Source organism: Fukomys damarensis, unplaced genomic scaffold (genome assembly GCF_012274545.1).
Source record: "Fukomys damarensis isolate Sample0158 unplaced genomic scaffold, DMR_v1.0_HiC HiC_scaffold_23, whole genome shotgun sequence".
Classification (NCBI taxonomy): Eukaryota; Metazoa; Chordata; class Mammalia; order Rodentia; family Bathyergidae; genus Fukomys; species Fukomys damarensis.
The window spans coordinates 14,005,787-14,024,133 of NW_022900935.1; the positions used below are offsets into that span (position 1 = coordinate 14,005,787).

The 18,347-nt window shown below is 48.3% G+C and overlaps 1 protein-coding gene across 1 annotated transcript in view; it reads left to right on the plus strand.

The window, feature by feature from the left end:
* Positions 1-18,347, plus strand: part of Csmd2 (CUB and Sushi multiple domains 2) — a 553,879-nt gene that overhangs the window by 161,854 nt on the left and 373,678 nt on the right. Inside the window, 1 exon segment of the mRNA XM_033767260.1 lies at positions 17,428-17,622. Coding sequence (XP_033623151.1) covers positions 17,428-17,622 — 195 coding nt within the window.

Genomic DNA, 18,347 nt, shown 5'->3' on the forward strand with positions numbered 1-18,347 from the left:
GAGGATGGCTGAGGCGCGATGTACAGCTCTGGGTGCACTGGGTGGGCTGGGGGCGGGCCAAGCCATCGCTGCAGGCCAGTCCAACCTTCTGAGACCCTTTAGAGAAGGGCACCGGGGGACAGAGAGGACAGGTGGTCACCCTCGCTGCTATGGCTTCCCAGGATGTGGAACTTTCACTACTAAACCTGGACGTGACACCTCTCAGGCCAGCTGGGACTGGGAGTGACATGGAGAGGTGAGGCCTGAGGACAGAAGAGATGTGGCCAAAACATGCAGGGCCACCTATGAAGTCCTTCCTGTGTTCGCTGGGAAGGGAAGACAGAGCAGACCCATGTTAGGCACCACGCCAGACAGTGAGCAAGGAGAGGCCCTCACAGTCCTGCCTCAGGGAGGTAGAGCTCTTGTGTCCTCTGACAGTTAAACCAGCAGCGGCCCATAATGCATGCTTCTCTTTTCTGTGACATCAGTAGAACACCATTTCTAGACACCATTTCACTATGCCCGTGAGGGAAATGCATGTCATGCGGTCGTATGTAACACCCCAGGTCACGCTGAAGACCAAGCCTGGCTTTGGCTGTGTCGGAAAGTCGCAGGGGAGACAGGGAGGCAGGTACCGGGTAACGTGGCGAGGGCACGGCAGCTGTGTGGGCAGCTGGCAGGGTATCCTGTCGTGAACACCCACCAACCCGGAGTGTATCCATCTCCTATTGCTGCATAACACACGGTCGCTTAACTTAATCTGCTTACCTTTATTAGCTTGCAGCTTCTGTGGATTTGAAGTCTTAGCCAGCTTGACTAGGTGCCGTACTTAGGATCTCACAAATCTGGAATCCAGGGATTCACCGGGGCTGGGGTCTTTTCAGAGGCTTGAGCCCTCTCTCCCGCTCACAGGACTGCGGGCAGGCTGCGTTCCGTTCAGCTGTGCAGCAATGGCAGTTTGCTTCTTTAAGGTTAGCGAAAGAATTTCTAGTGCTTCAAATCTCTGACCACTAAGTCCATGGGGCCCCCTGATTAGGTTGGGCCTAGCCTCGCTCATTTCCCTTTTGAGTCAACCAATTGGAGGATTACATCTGAAAAAAAAAATCCTTTCACCTTTGCCACATAAGTACTGATTAGGAGAGTGACATTCCATTCATGCCAACCACCCCCAAGGGAAGGGGATTCTGAGGGGGTGAGATCCAAGGCTGGGACTCTCGCAGACCATCGTAAAATGCTGTTTATGACCCCAGCAGCGCATCACATTATTTAATCCTCAGAACAATCCTATGAGATGTATACTATTAACTTGCTCATTTTGCAAATAAGGAAATTGAGGCAGAGACTGAGTATGTAATAAACGGAGGGTCCCACAGCCAAGACAACTCAGGGCTTTGTTGGAGCACAGTCACAAGGAGCAAAGATCAGTGGCAGCCAGGAGAGGAGGAGGGGAGGGAAGCCCACCGAAGTTCTCACTGCTGTTTCATAAAGCGTTGTCATGGAAACTCTGCATGAAGCATCACTTAAAGAGCTGTTTGATTATTTTTTCGGGGTGGCATCTGCAGGCACATAGGAGCAGCACAAACACACACACTCACTGCGGCTGAGTTAAAAGGTCCAGTGGCGGGTACATGGCAGGGGATCTGGACCATTCATTGATAGATGAATGTGGTCGTTGGCAGCCTCAGGGTTCTGGTCAATGTCCCCACTGCAGTGACCCAGACCCGGGAGGAAGCGTTCAGGTCCTGGAGGTGGCAGGCTCTGTCTTCAGCGACTGCAGCCTAGAGAGCTCTTGTTCAGCTGTCCCCCTCTATCTCCAGCAACTGCTCCCCCCCACTTGGGGCCAGCCCCGCCCAGCCTATCCTGGACCTTCTCGCATCACCTGTCTCGTTGCCTTTGCCCAGAGTTGGTAGGTTAGGCCATTGTGGATTCATGAAAGCTGCAGGGGCATGCAGACCCGAGAGGCCCAAACCTGCAAAGTAGTTACCCATTTGATGGGTTTCATCTCGCATCCTGTCACGGAAAGTCTGGGGCACTTAGTAATCTTCATAAAGCTAAGGCCAGCCCTGCAAATCGATGAGCCAGGAGGTACAGGCAATAATTAGAATGGCACAATTATTATGACCACTAGGCCCCTTTCAAAGTACTTCATTTACATTATGCCTGGTTGATCATTTGTCAGCTCATTCAACAAATATTTATTGAGCAATGAATCTGTGCCACATTCTGGGTATACACAGAGGAATGAGTTAGACAGGTTCCCTGCTCGTATGGAACTTATATTCTAGTGGGGTAGATATTTAGTAAAGAAAACAGAGGGGAATGATAGCCAGTAGTGGAATGTGCCACACAGAGATTTAAAATAGAACATTGCACTGCTTTGATGTGTGTGGAGAGGGCCGACCTCTGGGAGAAGATGGTAGGTAAGCAGATAACTGGAAAAAAAAAAAAAAACCCACATTGAGAAAAAGGCACAACTAGTGCAAAGGAACTGAGGCAGAAACTGGCTTGGCAAGTGTCGGGAACAGAAAGGGATCCTGCAGTGGAAGAATAGTGGGTGAAAACCAGAGGATACAGGTTGCCCAGGAGACTTTGTACCTTTGGGTAGAGAGGATGGGTATTGTTTGAAGGCAGATGAGAAGCTTTGGAGGTTTTTCAGCAGAGGAGAGATATGTGTTCACTGTGTTTCAAAGTACTACTGGCTTCTGTTTGAGGAATGGGTGTGTGGGGTTAGCACAGATCAGGGAGTCCAGGACATCGGGCTTTGCAGATCCTGACAGAGGAATGTGGAGACTCAGGCAACAGCACTAGCACAGGAGTCTGAAAGAAGTGCGGGCCTCAGGTACTGTCTGCAGGGCTGGCTGATGGCTTGGGTGTGGGGCGTGGAAAGGAGAGGGTTCTGGAACATTCTAGGATTGGGGTCTGAGCCAGGCAGTGAATAGAGAACCCGTACACAGAGCAGCTATAAGGTATATTGTTATCTGCATTGCATATCCTGCAAAGCAGGCTCGTGACGGCCCTGTAGCTGCCACCGCGTGAGCCTCAGAGTTGTGCAAAGTTACAGAGGGACGGTACTATACAAGTCCTCTCACATAAGGTGCTCAGAGCAGTGAACTCAAGAGCAGAAGGTAGAAGGGCAGTTGCTAGAGACTGGCGGCGGGGAGGGGAGGGCCCAGGGCACAGCTCTGCCAGAGGAAACTGGTTCTTTGGCTGGACAGTGGAGATGTCAACTCCGCTGAGCAACATGAATGCTCAGTTTCATGCTGTGTGTGTTTTACAGTCATTAAGGAAAACAAGCCCAGGGTCCCACAGCTGACGAGGGGCCCAGCCAGGTTTGAGCTGCGCGCAGCGGATCGAACCTGGTCCGTTTCATTGCTCTGTGGTCTTGCTTACAGGAACACAGTGCCCCAGCCTGGTTTGTCCTGTGGCCTCAGCATCAGGCCGGGGAGCTCCGTGGGTGGGAAGTGTATCGGTGTGGGCCCCAAAGGAGGTGCCCAACCACCTGTAAATGGGACACTGGGGTGGAGAGATAAACAATAGTAAGCAAAGTCTCAGCAGTTTGTTTTGCCTACATGCGGACATATATGAAGCCACCTCTTAGAAATAACAATGGTGGTGGTGGTGATGGTAGCAATGACACAGTGATGACACTGCTAGTTCCCATATGTTGGTGTTTATCTGTGCCAAGCCCTTCACATGAAACATTTTGTCCACCCTCACCCAACCCCACCATGCAGGCACTTTCATTATCCCCATTCTACAGATGAGAAGACTGAGGCCAAATGGCATTAAGAGACTTGTTCAAAGCTGGCCACAAGTAAGTGACAGTAACAAGTCAAAGTCTGGTCTGTTTGTTGCCAGAGCCTCATGCCTTTCTAGCAATGGCCCGGGTTAAATGAGGAGACTAATTAAGAAAGTATAACTGGGCTTGCTCCTAGGTGTTCTATTTTTTGGGCCAACTCGAAGGGACACAGAGTAATTATTTCCTGGAATGAGCATCCTCTGCTCAGGCCCCAGGATGCTGCACACTCAGCCTCCCGCGTGGAAGCTGACACTCCATTTGCTTGGCGACAAGTCACAACAGAGTGCAGCCCACTCCCTCCCCGCCCCACTCAGGCGGCACCTCACTGGGGAAAATAAGATAAAACAAAATCAAGCTGAGCTCCTAATTCACATTCCATCTCCGGCAGCTCCTTGATGATAAATAATTCTGGAATTGGAAATGAGGCGGGCGGAGGTACGTGGAGATCTGGGCAGTGTGGCTCAGCAGCCCCCTTGAGCGGGGACCCACCTCTGCCTCCGCGGGGTGAGCAAGGCAAGGCCCACGGGTGGTGAACGGGCTCAGTCACTTCCTCTTCCTTTAAAAACTGATCATTTCAAAATTGCAGTAAAATGCACGGAATAAAACTCGCCATTTTCACCCCGTTTAGATGTTCGACTCCGTGGCACTGAGGACACGCGGGCTGTGCAGCCATCGCCACGGCCCAGCTCCAGAATCTGTCACCTTACCAGACCGGGTTCTCCTCCCTCCTTCAGAACCCTAACTCCTCATTTACCACCATCACACTTTCGACGTCCGTGAGCTTGACTGCTCTGGGGACCTCACGGCCTGGGATCAGACAGTATTCGTCGTGTGTACGGTGGCTCGTTTCACTTAGTATCCCGATTTCGAGGTTCATCCGTGCTGTAGCTGCTCACGGCCATCCGGAATGCCCTTTCTTGTCGAAGGCTGAGCGGCGTTCCACTGTGTGGACACACTGTACCAAGCTCACCTCCTGGTAGACACGGGCCTGGGGCTGCACCTACCCTTCAGTTGCTGTGCATAATGCTGCTATGCAGATGCCTTATCTCCTTCACTCCGAGTCCAACTTTGACTGTGTATAATAGGATTAAACAGGCCCTTTCACAGGACTGCGCACCCCCACTCCTCTACTGGCCTCACTGGGTCTGTGCCCTGTGGGTTTTAATAGCAACCCTGCATCGGTCTCCTGTGAAGGGCTGTGGTGTGCCTTATGCGGTGGATGGAGCCCTGGATGTGTCACTTACCGGGCTGTGACTTGGGACAATTAATCCTTATCTGTATCAGCTTCATCTGTACACCTAGAGTGATAACTCTCTACTCTAGGGCTGTGGGGTGGGGGTGGGAGTGAATGCCAGCCTTTGGCCTGTGCTGGGCACCTGCTGGGTATTTTTGCATTGACTAACTTGGCTCTCAACACTTCTCGAGGTGGCCCTTGTATCGTCCTCTTTATAGATTAGGAGACTTGGTTTCAGGTACTTGCCTAACATCCCTCACCAGTGAGCTGTGGTGCTGGGATTCTAGTCGTACCCAAAGGAAGTGCCCAGCCAATGAGGGCTGGTCTGATACATCTTGGGCAAGGTTCTAGCCGGCTCCTGGGTCAATGAAATCAATCTGTCTCCCTCTGAAAACACAGTCAGCTTTACAAGCAAAGCCTTTATTTGCCCTGGACATTCCGAGCTAGGGGCTGGATTGTCAGGTCTGCTAAGCCTGACAAAAGCACTAAGGATCTATGCCTGGCCTTGGGAGTCAGTGAATCCTGTCTTCCTGGGAAGAGGGCCTATGTGTGTTACCATTTCTCAAAACGTCCCTGACTCCAAAACAGGGGTCTACCTAGGGCCTATTTGGTACACCCCACAGTCCTGGCTGATGTCAGATAGGAGTGATGTGGATCCCAGGAGGAGAAGTGAGGCAGGGGCAGGTTGGCAGGTTTGGGCCGTGTGCCGTGGGAGACAGTGGTAAGACTCCCATGTGGAGGAGCCCAAAGGTAGCAAGACCCCAGGCTGGAGTCAGGAAGAAGCTCTGGCATAAGACCTTGACCGCAGACAAGAAGTTAGGAGCTAATTACACTACGACCGGTGCCTCGAAAACAGAAATATGCAGTGCGGCTTCTGTGCCTCTGGGCTGGTGCCAGCTGCTCTACCTGGAACACCCTCCCTTCTCTGCCAAAACCATGCTGCATGCCTGTTCCAGGAAATGCCTCTGAGTTATTGCTTCCCGTCATCTCTGAGTTTCTTGAGCCACTGACTAGAGAACCAAGCAGCTCAGGGCAGCTCAGAATAGAGGCCAGGAGGGGCTCTTGGACCCAGTGATCTGCAAGGCCACCTCCAACCTCTGTGGATCCGTTTCTCTAGGCAGTTTGGGACCCAGTATTAGGCTTGAGAGGAGGTCTTTCAGGCTCAGACCAGCAAGCCCTTTACCTGGGTCAACAAAAGTAGTGTGGGTTCAAGCAATGCCACCTGCATGGAAAGCAGGCACAGCTCCAAGGCCATCTACTTCCCTTAACTACTGACCAGCTTCTATTTTGGCTCCAGCCTCACTTGCACTGCCCTCGAATCCTCTAGTGGGGAACTCCAGAGACTTAAAAGTAATCACATTGCAAATTTATTTAGTGAGCACTTACCATGTGCCAGGCACCAAGATAAACATTTTTGCATGATCTGTCTTCCTTAATCCTTTCAATAGCTCCAAGAGCTGGGAACATGATTATCCCCATTTTACCAGTGAAAAAGCTTAGATGTGGGGTGAGGGGGCGGGGACTTCATGTTTATGTGACAGAGTTGGAGCTTGAGCCTGGGCCCTCTCATTCCAGGCTCTTATACCTCACCTGTATTTCTGCTACTTGTTCCCAGCCAGGAGGACCACAGTGAATTCAAGCCCAGGTCTGTGGTTTGCTAGCGAATCTCCAAGCCCTGGTGTTCATTCTTGCCTGGCCCCAACAGCTGCGCATCCCCCCAGAGGTTGACCAGAGCTTAAGCAGAGGTGCCTGGAAATATGGACATGGCATTGGCCTCTGGAGGTGCTCTTTGTGTACAGACATCTGTGAGAGAGGATTATCAGTCCACAGAGGGTTTATAGAAACAGATCCATATCTTGCAACATAAACATGGGTTGTTTATTTGAGTATGTGGGAGTATGTGAATATAAGAGCAGTGTGTAGTCCTGGGGGTGTAGCTCAGTAGCAGGGCATTTGCCTAGCATGCACAAGACCCTAGGTCTAGTTCCTAGCACTGGAGGAAACGAGGAGGAGGTAGCCAGGGGCTGAGGCAGGAGAATTGCAAGTTCAAATCTAGGCTGGGGAACATAGTGAAACTCTGTCTCAAAGTGAGAGGAAAAAAAGAAAGTAAGAGTGCAAGAGAGAGAGAGGAAAGGAAAAGGGGAAGGGCTGGGATGTGAAGGTCCTGAGTTTAACTCCCCACACTGGAAAAAAGAAAAAGAGCTGCATACTGATGCATTCTGCCTGTGCCTGTATTTATATGCATATATCTATGTGTGTGCTAATATATAAGCACATGTGTAAAGGGGAGTGCTCTATGGATGGATCACTGCAGGTGGACATGAGTATGTCTATGCTTACATGTCAGGGCATCACTGGACCCATGGAAAGAGCTTCTCTAAGAGTGGAGCCGCTCTAGCTCCTGTCTCTATGGCCCTGGAGGACTGAAACAGTCAGTCTCCACCTGTACTGTGGCCTCCCGGAAGTCTTCTGGGCTACAGAGAGAGAAGTAAAAATGAACCAACCAACAAAAGGCAAGACCTGTCCTTCCCTTCTGTTCTGATTCTTGAGCTTCCCAGTGCTCACCAGGCAGCATCTTTGGCACAGTCTAGGGAACTGTGGGAAGGGGATGGGGCTGAAGGCAAATTCTTAGCCAGCGCGACCCCCATGTGCCTGAACAGCCACTGCCCAGAGTGATACCACAGTCAAGAAGGACCAGCTGGGCCATACCCCAGGTCCACCAGCTTCTCATGATGTGAGTGTGAATAGGCTAATTGGCCTTTTTGGCCTGCAATTTTGTTACCTGTAAAATGGGCATAGTCTCCACCTTGGTATAGGTTGAAAGGAGACAGGATTAAGTGTACGGTATTTACTGTTAATAAGCCATGACTGGTGATGAAGAAAAGAGAGAACAAGGATCCACAGAGCACACCACAGGGACTCAGATGCACCCAGTTTTTCATTGTCTCCTATAATCACTGTCTGCACTGGGCTTTGCAGAGGGTTCAGGAAACCGGTGCATGATGGCTGTTTGGACCCCTCTGCCTAACTTGTCTTGGGCCAGGGGCTCCAAGGGCTTTGGGACATGGTTCTTCCAGTGGGATGCAAGTTCAGCTGCCTCTGGATCTTAGGGAGAGATGGCTGGGAGGTGTGCTGGGGCCCCAGGCCTTAGACAGGGAGCCAAGTAGAGGAAATGGGAGCTCTGAACTCCTTTGGGATCGGCATGTGGGATATTGCCATGGGCGTCTCAAGTGCTGCTGACCTGGCAAGATGTAGAGAACTAAGACTTGGGGAGGGGGCTGCAGAGCCTGGTCCAGAGCAGGGCTCCCACCTGGGGAGTTGAAGAGAAAGCTTGGCCACTTATTCAGCTTCAGGGCACAGCCCTGGCAAGGGATGGGTTGACCTACTGAGTAGACAGCCTCCCAGGGATTCCAATTCCTACTCTGAAGGCAGGACCATCCCATGGCCAGGTTCACAGCCTCCTCTTCCAGCTCCTTTGTCAGGATGGGCTCAGGGCTGGGCTGCAAATGGTGACATTCTATCTGCACCTGGGCCAGGTGAGGCCGGTCACATCTGGTCCTGGCCATAAACCTTCAAATTTGGGCCCACCAAGCCAGGGTGGAGTGTCATTCCACCCTGGCCAAATGGAAAACATACCCTGAACTAAAAGTGATCTGATAAAAAGCTAGATCCCTGTCCTTTTGCCCTTCTGCAACATGAGCTGCCCCCAGCCAGTAGTGACTGCTTACCTCTATGCTAAGAATTGATCTTCCCGCCAGAAGTCTCTGACCAATGGGAACTAGAAAATCTCAGGCTGTCTCTGCTACCAGAAAGCCATAGATTTGCCTGTGTCCAAAGGGGTTCCTATTTGTTGGTGTGGGGGGGAAGTGTGTTAGTTTGGAAAGTTATATGTAAGCATCAACTATCATTGTTATTTTTGCTTTATTATGATGCTGATTAGTAAGGAAATAAAGCAACTCGGGTCTGTCCACCTTATCTCAGAATCCAATACCTCCCATAGCACCCTCCGCAGAGCAGTACAGAGAGTAAATGGTGTCTCTGTGGGGTCGGGGGTGAAGAGAGCCAACTCTTTAGAAATTCTGGATGAAGCAAGGCTAGATGGTTTCTTTCCTCCAGAAACTACCAGACAAACACAGGGCCATTGGTTTCTTCAAGAGGAGGGGATTTCCAAAGTATTTTCTACAATTAGCTGGCCTTCTAAATGTTTTCCTCATGGAATTATTGCCCAGCCACCCTTGTACGAAGTTGACTTCGGGAAACATTTCTAAGATTCATTGCATATGTAACTACTCTAATTGTAACAGTATTTTACAGTGTGTCCCCATGAGGTGCCAGTAATTTTCTGTGCTTTTCTGACATATTTCTAGACATATTTGATCATCCTGGGCTGGGATGTGGTATAGAAAGGCAGATTCAGTAGGGAGGGATAGGCCTGAGCTGGAGAAGTTGGCAGAAAATACCTCATGAAGGACCTGGTGCCAACCTACAGCTATTTAGCCCAAGAACCAGGTCATGGTTCCCAAATAGGAAGTGTAAGAACAACTGATTTTTAGAGTAAATATGCTCTAAATATTCCAAACGCTACACGCAATAAAATAGAATTTGTATTTATCTGGAATTCAAAGTTAACTGAGCTTGCTATATTTTATTTAGCAACTGTGTTCTATTGTCTGGGATGGTGATTCTTTAGTGTTGCTTCTAAAGACAGATAAAAGAAGAAGCCATGGGGCCCTGTAGTCAGCAAGCAGGGAGGAGAATTCTAGCCTCACCATCTCTCTGTGGCCCCACTGATGGGATGATGGACATCTTTTCAGCCTGGGCTAGTCCGGGTTTGGGGAAAAGGACTCAGCAGGAGATCTGTTGGGTGTGGGTTGGACACGCTCTTGGCCTGGCAGAGAGATGGACTCTGAAGGCCCCCGGAGCACTGGCTCCATGCTTGGAAGCAGAGACACAACCTCGGCTGGAATTCAGGGAGGTCAAGGCCACTGTTTGGCAATAGGCACAGGCACTGAGTCTGCCAGCTGAGGTTTCAACCTGAGTTCTGATCCTAACCTGCTGCACGGCCCTGAAGCTGGCCTCACTGTTACTTACTTTCCCCTGTAAAAAGGGAGCAATGATAGTGCCTCTGTCTGGGGAGAAGGAATAGAGGAGTCCAGACAGAGTGCTAAGCAAACTGTCAGGTCATATTAACACCAGAAAGGTGACTGCTAGTATTGCAGTTACTACTTCTAGCTGGGTGGCCCTTCAGTTCTTTAGATTAACTCTGTTTGGTAAAATGGGATTTAGGATCCCAACTTAAAGAATAGCGATCGGGTTATAAATTACATACTGGGCTAAATACATAAGCATAACCGAATAGCATTAGTTCATGGCCAACAGACTATGCTCAAGGACTGGCCGTCTGTTTTTATATACAAAACTTGATTGGAGCTCATATTGCCAACAGCTGCGTTTGTACTACATGAACACACTGAACTAATACAACAGAGACCATATTTACTGACTGGCTCCTTACAGAGAAAGTTTGCCAATCTAGCACTAGTTTACTGTTGTATGTGTACACACACACACACACACACACACACACAATATTATGTGTTATACATATATATAGTCATAAAATACATTCTGTATATTATACATGTAAATAGTCTACCTATGCACATACAATATAGTGTTGCAATTTGTGTGTGTGTGTGTGTGTGTGTGTGTGTGTGTATTTAATTCACAAAACACATCCCAGTTTCCAACTGGACACTCTACTCCTGCCAGGCATTCCGCTAGTTGTATGAACACTGTGCCTGTTCCTCAAGGAGACCAGAGAGGAAAATAGTCACCTAAAAAAGCAATTATAAGTAGGTTCGGCTGCTGTTTGGAACCCAGGATGTCATAGATGTATGAATGAATGGATGGATGGATGGATGGGTGGAGAGTTAATTAATTAAAAGGCTATATGACAAGTACAGAAATTGAAGTGCACATAAAACTCTAACATGACTCTATGAGAGGAGCCAAAAGCTCCAAACGCTTAAAATGTGGGATTGTAAGATTTAAAAATTAATAAAATGACCAGAGTGAGCTTGCCTAATTAGTGGACCAGGAGTTCCAGGATTCTGGATGCCAGATGCCATTAGTGTCATGACATTATTTACATTCTATCGAGATTGTTGTCTTGGAATTTTATGGTTTACATAAGACACTGGGAGTGACAGGAAAGAGTTTACAGAGTCAGTGACATTTAATGTTAGCTGTGACGGATTAGTAGAAGTTTGCCAGTGGAGAACTTGAGAGACCAGCAAGGTTTGCTTGTGTGGTGTGGAATGTCAGCAATTGGTGGACAAGCCAGGGGAGCAGAAAGGGGAGCAGAAAGCACCAGCAGGGGTCAGATCATGGAAGGATCACTTTCCCTTTTTTAAAATTAATGTTTCAAATACTTATCTATTCCCACACTCCAAGGTGAGTTTGTCTGTGCACGTTGGTGGTAGGCAGCCCACTTTTGGCACATGGGCCCTTGGCTGGGTCCACAGGGCGGGACCATGATGAATTTGCCATTCTACAGCTCAGAGGCATCAATCTGCTGGGCTAATGGGATAACTGACATATCCTATGGGTTGTTCCTCATCTCAGCTCTTCCTGCAGTGAGGAGCCCAGACCCCACCTCTAAAATGCAGATTCAGGAGATTTGGGAGCAGGGTCTAGGCATTGGTTTCTTTGTAAAGGTCCCCAAATGACTCTGCTGCAGACATCACAAAAGTGATCTGGGAGAATAAGCTTCTGGAGGACACGTTCTGACAGTCAGGGGGAGCCTGGCAGGGCAGGTCCTGCTGAGTCACTGTGGCTGGCATGCTCCACCTGAGGCCCTGGCATCCCGCCTTGGCTGGATTGACGGGTAGCAGGAAACATACAAGACCAGACTTGAGGTCAGCTTGCCTGAGTGTCACCCCTGTCCTCCCACAAGAAGCGTGAGTGTGAGTCCCTTGTCAGGATGTGTTCAGGTATATAGGTGACCGGGGACTTTCAGGTGGAACGGTCAGCACAAGAACAGCCAGGTGTAGAAAGAATTTATGTGGGGCTAGGGATTCAGCTCAGTGTTTCCACTGCCTACCTCTCCTGAGTTCAATCGCCAGTACCAAAAAAAAAAAAAAAAAGAGCATTGGGAAACAGCTCTGTGCCCCCATATTGAGCTGTATGGCTTTGGTAAATACCTCAACCTCTCGAGCAGCCATGTTCACCTCAGTGAGAAATAATAGCATCTCTATCAGTAGGCTGTTGGGAGGGTTAAATAAGGTCATTAAGTCATTTGGTAAACTTCATCAAGATGTTATTATATACAAATGCTGGGAACTAAGTCCCAGCAGTGAACAAAAGAGAGCAAAATCTGCCTGTCTTCATGGAGTGTACATTGTGGTGGAATAAGACAAGCAACAAATGTGCCAAACATAATGCCATTTATGAATGTAAGATACCTGTTAATTTTATATAAAATATATCATTACATTTTATGTTAAAATCATTATGTATTTATATGTAAGCATACATAAATATACAGTTGACAAATTTGTATTACATGATATTTGTATACATTATTACATATAAATTTATAATAATAAATATCAAATATATAGTGTATTAGAGGACTGAGAATTGCAGAAGACAAGCACAGATAGCTCTTTGGGGAAGGAAATATATGCAAAACACCTGACATTGAGTGGAGCACAGAAGTAAATGTTCAGTAAATCGTGTTTAAAATGCCAGACTACTGCAAATACAGGAGCTGTGAAGATGAGGTAAGTTAATGTGTGATACAAAAGTTCAAAAGACAGGGATTTTATTTCTCTTTCGCTGGACCTGCCCACTGACCTCAGTCACACACACACACACACACACACACACACACACACACACACACCTCACACACACACACACACACACACACACACCACACACACACCCACATAACACTTCTTTCACACACACACACACACACACACACACACACACACACACACACATCACACACACACACAAACACACACACACACATCACACACACACGAATAGCTCAGTTTCTTCTCAATACGCAGAAAGCTATGGGTCCCTGAATCCTCTTTTCTAGCTCTCCTGCCACTGTGTATCAGTCATATGGCCACAGAGATGAAACCATTTACTTAATGGAAGATAAGAAATCAAAACATATGGAGGGCTTGCCAAGAGAGCATAAATGACTCTTCATTAAAATATGGGAACCAAAGTCTCAAATTAAAAATAAAACAAGGCATGATGATGCTTTTGCTGCACTTCAGCCACGGAGGAGAGTCTTTGTCATACAATCATGGAGAATATTATGTTGATTGGCAAGAGCTGGGCTTGGTAGCAGGGGCAGAATTCCCCACAGCTAATCTACAGTGGAATTGTTCAATGTCAGGCGCGGCTTTAATAATATCGTTCTGGGCTGTGTTGGATGTAAATATCCTACTCTCCATTTTGTAAGCAATCAAAGGGAAGCTTCATAGACAGGAGAGCATGAACAGTCATAATATCTGTACTGAAAAACACATGGACAAAACAACAAAAAAAAAATCAAAGAATGCTAGGCCTTAGAAAGGCTTTGCTTTGTGGCTTATCTCCAATCTCCTCTGTCTGTCCAGCAAGATGCTCATTGGACACAAAACAAAAGACCTCATTTTAAATGTTGTCCCTGACATCATTTAAAAAGTACAGGATTGGCAGGTTGGACTGGAAAAAATCAGACTACTAAGCCTGGACAATCAGGTAACGGCCTTCATCTTGTGAAGTCCCCAGTACAGTGCAACAGGAAGGAAACACTGGTTTCTTGGGCACCTACTCTGTGCTTGGGTGCCTTGCAGTGGAGAGCAGTGAACTGTGGAGCCAGAAAGACCTACATTCCCAACCTAGTTCTGCCGTTTTCTAGCTGTGTAGCCTTGGGCAAGCAAGATACTATACCTCAGTTTCTTTATCCATAAAAGGAGGATAATACATGTATACCCTACAGGTTTGTTTTGAGGATTAAGTAAAATAAGCTTTTGACCCAGGACCTGAAACATACCAGGCACTAATGGCAAGTATCATACATCTAATTTTCATCTCTATAACACCCTGTTATGGGTTGAATTGTGTCCCCTCAAAAATATGCTGAAGACCTCATTCCCAGTATCTGTGACTGTGGTCTTGTTTGGAAATACTATCTTTGTGGGTGGCCAAAGAATGAGAGTATTAGGATGCTCTCTACCCAATCTGATGGGTGTCCTCATAGAAAGGAGAAATTTGGGCCCAGGGACACAGCAAGAGAAAGCAATGTAAGATGTAGGGCTGGAAGGATGCATGAACCAGCCAGGGAACCCTAGAGGCTTCCAGTGAACCACCAGAAGTAGGAAAGGAAAAAGGATTCCCCTACAGGTTTCCTCAGTTTTGGACTTCTAGACTCTATAACTACAAGAAAATAAATTCTGCTGGTGTTGGCACCCAGTTTGTGATATTTTGCTACAGTAGCCCTACAAAGTTAATGTTCCCATTTTCCGATGAAGAATTGAAGCCCCAGGGAGGTGAGGTTTACAGCTCAATTGTACTCTTCCAGAGCTGGATTCAAACCCAGGCCCTACTGAGCCCCAAGTCTACCCACTCGCCATTCACTGAGTGTTTCTCGGGACCAGAGTTTAAGATGAACAAGAAGGTGGTGTTGGGAATGGACCCCCATTCATTGTACGTAGGTCCCAGTGGAGACCTAGGTCACAGTGGTCTGATTATGAACAGCTCATTAAGTAAAGAGCAGGAAGCATTGGAGAGTGACTTTTAAAAAAGAATAGACTTTTATTTATAGTGACGTTCCAGTCATTAATTTCAAAGGAAGAAAGCCCAAAGCAGAAGCAGGTTCATTAAAAATTTGACATTAGTAATTTAATTAAATTGAGTCTTTGAGTCTTGTTGCAGAAAATGAAACGTTAGTTCTACACCACTTCTCAGCCCATTTCCCGGGTTGCCTCCCTCCCCTCACCTCAGCTTGCTTTCTTCTCCAAATGTTTACCTGACACATCCTTCCCATCCCCAACCCTCACAAATGCACACCTATTCCTCTTACTGCCTCCATCCTCAATCCTCACAAGCACACACCTATTACACTTAGTGTCTCAGCTGAGATTCAGCAGCAATGGACCATGGGAAACATCAAAAGAGTCAGCAGCAGGGGATCATGGGAAAAGCCAAGGGAGCCAGCAGCAGGGGATCATGGGAAATACCAAAGGAGTCAGTGGAAGGAGATCATCGGAAATGCCAACCTGGGATAATAGAGGTAAATCCTTTCATCTATATTATCTCACTTGTCAGAAGTAGAAAATGGGGAAGGAGAACCATTTGGTGTTTCAGATCATCCCACAAAAATATAAGCCTATGAGGACAAAGAACTGATGTGCTGAGTTCACCGCTATATTTCCAGCACGAAGTATAGTAGATCCACATCCCCATAAATCCCCAACATCTTGCTGGTCTCCAGGATATACCTGTAAAGCAGCCCAGGCTTCCGAGTTCCTGGCCTCTGAGGTCTAGAGGAATGGGAACATCTGCTCTCTTGAGCACCAGTTATGTGCCAGGCATGTGCCATCCAGGCAGCGTTTGTTATCAGTAACCCCTCCACCCCCAATCATCAGGTGTTAAAACTCTCACTACTTTTTCAGTTGAAGAAACTAAGGCTTAAAGAGGTTTTGTGGCTTAAGATCATGCAGAAAGTGACTGTAATAACACCTCATACTGGGATGGCTTCAGACTCATACTGGGGTGCTTCCAAAGTCTGCTGTTTCCTTTTACATCAAGCCATTTTCCTCTGGAAGGGGAGAAGGTGGGGGAAAGGCTGCTTTTCAGAGGGTTCTGAGTTCTTCAGGACTGATGGGAAGGCAGCCACTGCCAGCAGTATGGGCAGGAAGAGAGTGCTGCAAGGGCTTGAGAGGGTCCATTAGAGTCCAGCCTTTCCATCCTCACTTCCTCATCATTGCCACCCAATTCTCCTCTCAGGGTTCTCTGAACTCCTGGATTCTCTCCAGCCTCAGGGACTTTGCACATGCTATTCGTTCTACCCAAAACACTCTTTTTGGCTTTGCTAATTTTTACTAAATATCTCAGGGTTCTACAGAGATGTCTCCTCCTCCTGGAATTCATCTGTGTCCCCCAGCTTGGTCCCTATCCCACCAACCATTTAGGCTATCTTTAATTTTGCTCATCCACTGGACTGGGAGCTTGGGTTCACTGGTGTACTCACTGTCTGCAGGAGGTCGTAAGTGCATTATATACCTTAGCTGTCTTGCTTCTCAAACAACACTTTGAGGAAAGTGCTGTTGTGCTTCCCAACTTATAAATGAGGAACCTGAGGCAGGCAGGTTGGGGGACTTACTCAAGGCTCTACAGGTAGTGGACGACTGGGCAAGGAAGTTAACCCAAGCAGAACTCTGGGTGTGCAGTGCCTCTCCTCAATACACTGCTGGCCTCTCAGTGATGCCCTCCATAAACCATCCCGATGGATTCAAGGAGAGGGACTTGAACAGTGTTCTGGGAGGAGCTGAGAGTCCCATCCTGGCTCTGTGGGCTGTTTCTGCATGGTGGGAGGTATGGCTTTTAGGGCACAGGGAATTCCAACCCTGGAGAGAAAGGCATAGGCAGAGGGACTTGGGTCTGGTGGACCAAGTGGCACACCCACCGGCACAGAAGAGCTGTGTCCTCTCTCCCTCTTAAGCGGCAGGTCAAGATGCTCTTGCGCCCTTCCCCAGTGCTTTTCCTCTGTATTATGAGTACACATGGGCAGCCGTAATTGCGTTGGCTCTGTTTGCACACTGCACGCAGTGTTCCCGGCTCCCAATTTTCCCTTTTAAGCAGGTCAAGCTGATGAGAACTCAAGTTCTTATTTTCCCATCTCACTGCCTGTTCTAGCACTAACCAGCTCCTTCAACTCCCCCAAACCTACCAAGCACAGGACCCCTCTGGCTGCCAGGGCAGTGTACACATGAAAGAAAGGACATTGGGTTTAATGAGCAACTAACTACCCTGTGTCACCCTCTGTCCCTTCCTTGAAGTCTGACATCAGCATGATCATTCCTGAGAAATGAAAGTGTTTGCCCTGGGTTTGGGTCTGTAGCAATTAGGATGGATGTCACTCATGTCCGGGGCTGTGCATTAGAAAAACCTACATGTTTGATTCTAAATCTGCTATGTGGCTGGCTCCTCCTTGCCCTGTGATATCTTGCAAGTGACCCATTCTCTGGGAGTTGGTAGTTCTGAGGCACAGGTCTGCAGTGGCCAGCCCCACTCATGGAAGAGATGAGCCCAAGGCAGCTGACTGGCCAGAGGGGTATTTCTAAGCAGGTATCAAGACAAGCCCACCTCACTGACCTCATGTCCTTTCTTCTCCTCACAGTTCTCCCCAGCCACACATGTGGGAACCCAGGGAGGCTGCCCAACGGCATCCAGCAGGGCTCAACCTTCAACCTTGGTGACAAGGTCCGCTATAGCTGCAATCCTGGCTTTTTCCTGGAGGGCCACGCCGTGCTCACCTGCCACGCCAGCTCTGAGAACAGCGCCACGTGGGACTTCCCGCTGCCCTCCTGCAGAGGTAGGAGGCCAGAGAGGGTCTGAGGGAGTAGGCAGCAGCTTGGAGGGGATGCTGGAGCTTCCAGTGAGATCTAGTTCCCAGGAGAAGCTACTCCACCTTCCCCAGCATGGCATGGAATACTCTGGGAGCCAAATCTGGAGAACACTGAATGGCTGAAGGATCTCCAGGCATTCTACAGGTTTCTCAGCCTCACCGACATCCTAGACCTCAGGCATGCACCACCAGTTTCCCTCCTCAATGCCAGCAACCCTATTTTAAACCAGCCTTCTCTGCCTGTGTCCCCTACCTCAGAGGCGGTGCCAGTTCCCTTCCCCTTACAGATCATCACTCCTGTTGGATGTGGGTCACTAACTTGTGTACTGACCTCACACTGGCCATGTGTCCTTTCTCTTTCAGACTCTGTCCCTATTTTAAAATTCCTTCCTGCCAGTTCCCAAATATCTTCAAAACTAATCGCCCCAGTAACCCCCTCAAAATAAATGTCTCCCTCCCCAAGTCAGCTCAGCCCCATTTGTCCAAGGCTTTCCTGAACTCTGGAAGCCCCAAGTTCTGGGAGCCTCCCAAATTCTGGGAATCCCCCAAGTCCCAGGTAAGTCAGAACGTGGGTCACCTCACTCCCAGTCTCTTCCTTATTGTCCCCCCAAATCATCATAGCCAAGCTAACTTCTAAAATAATTTCCAGTGGTTATCTGACTATAAAAATAATACGTGATCATTTTGAAAAG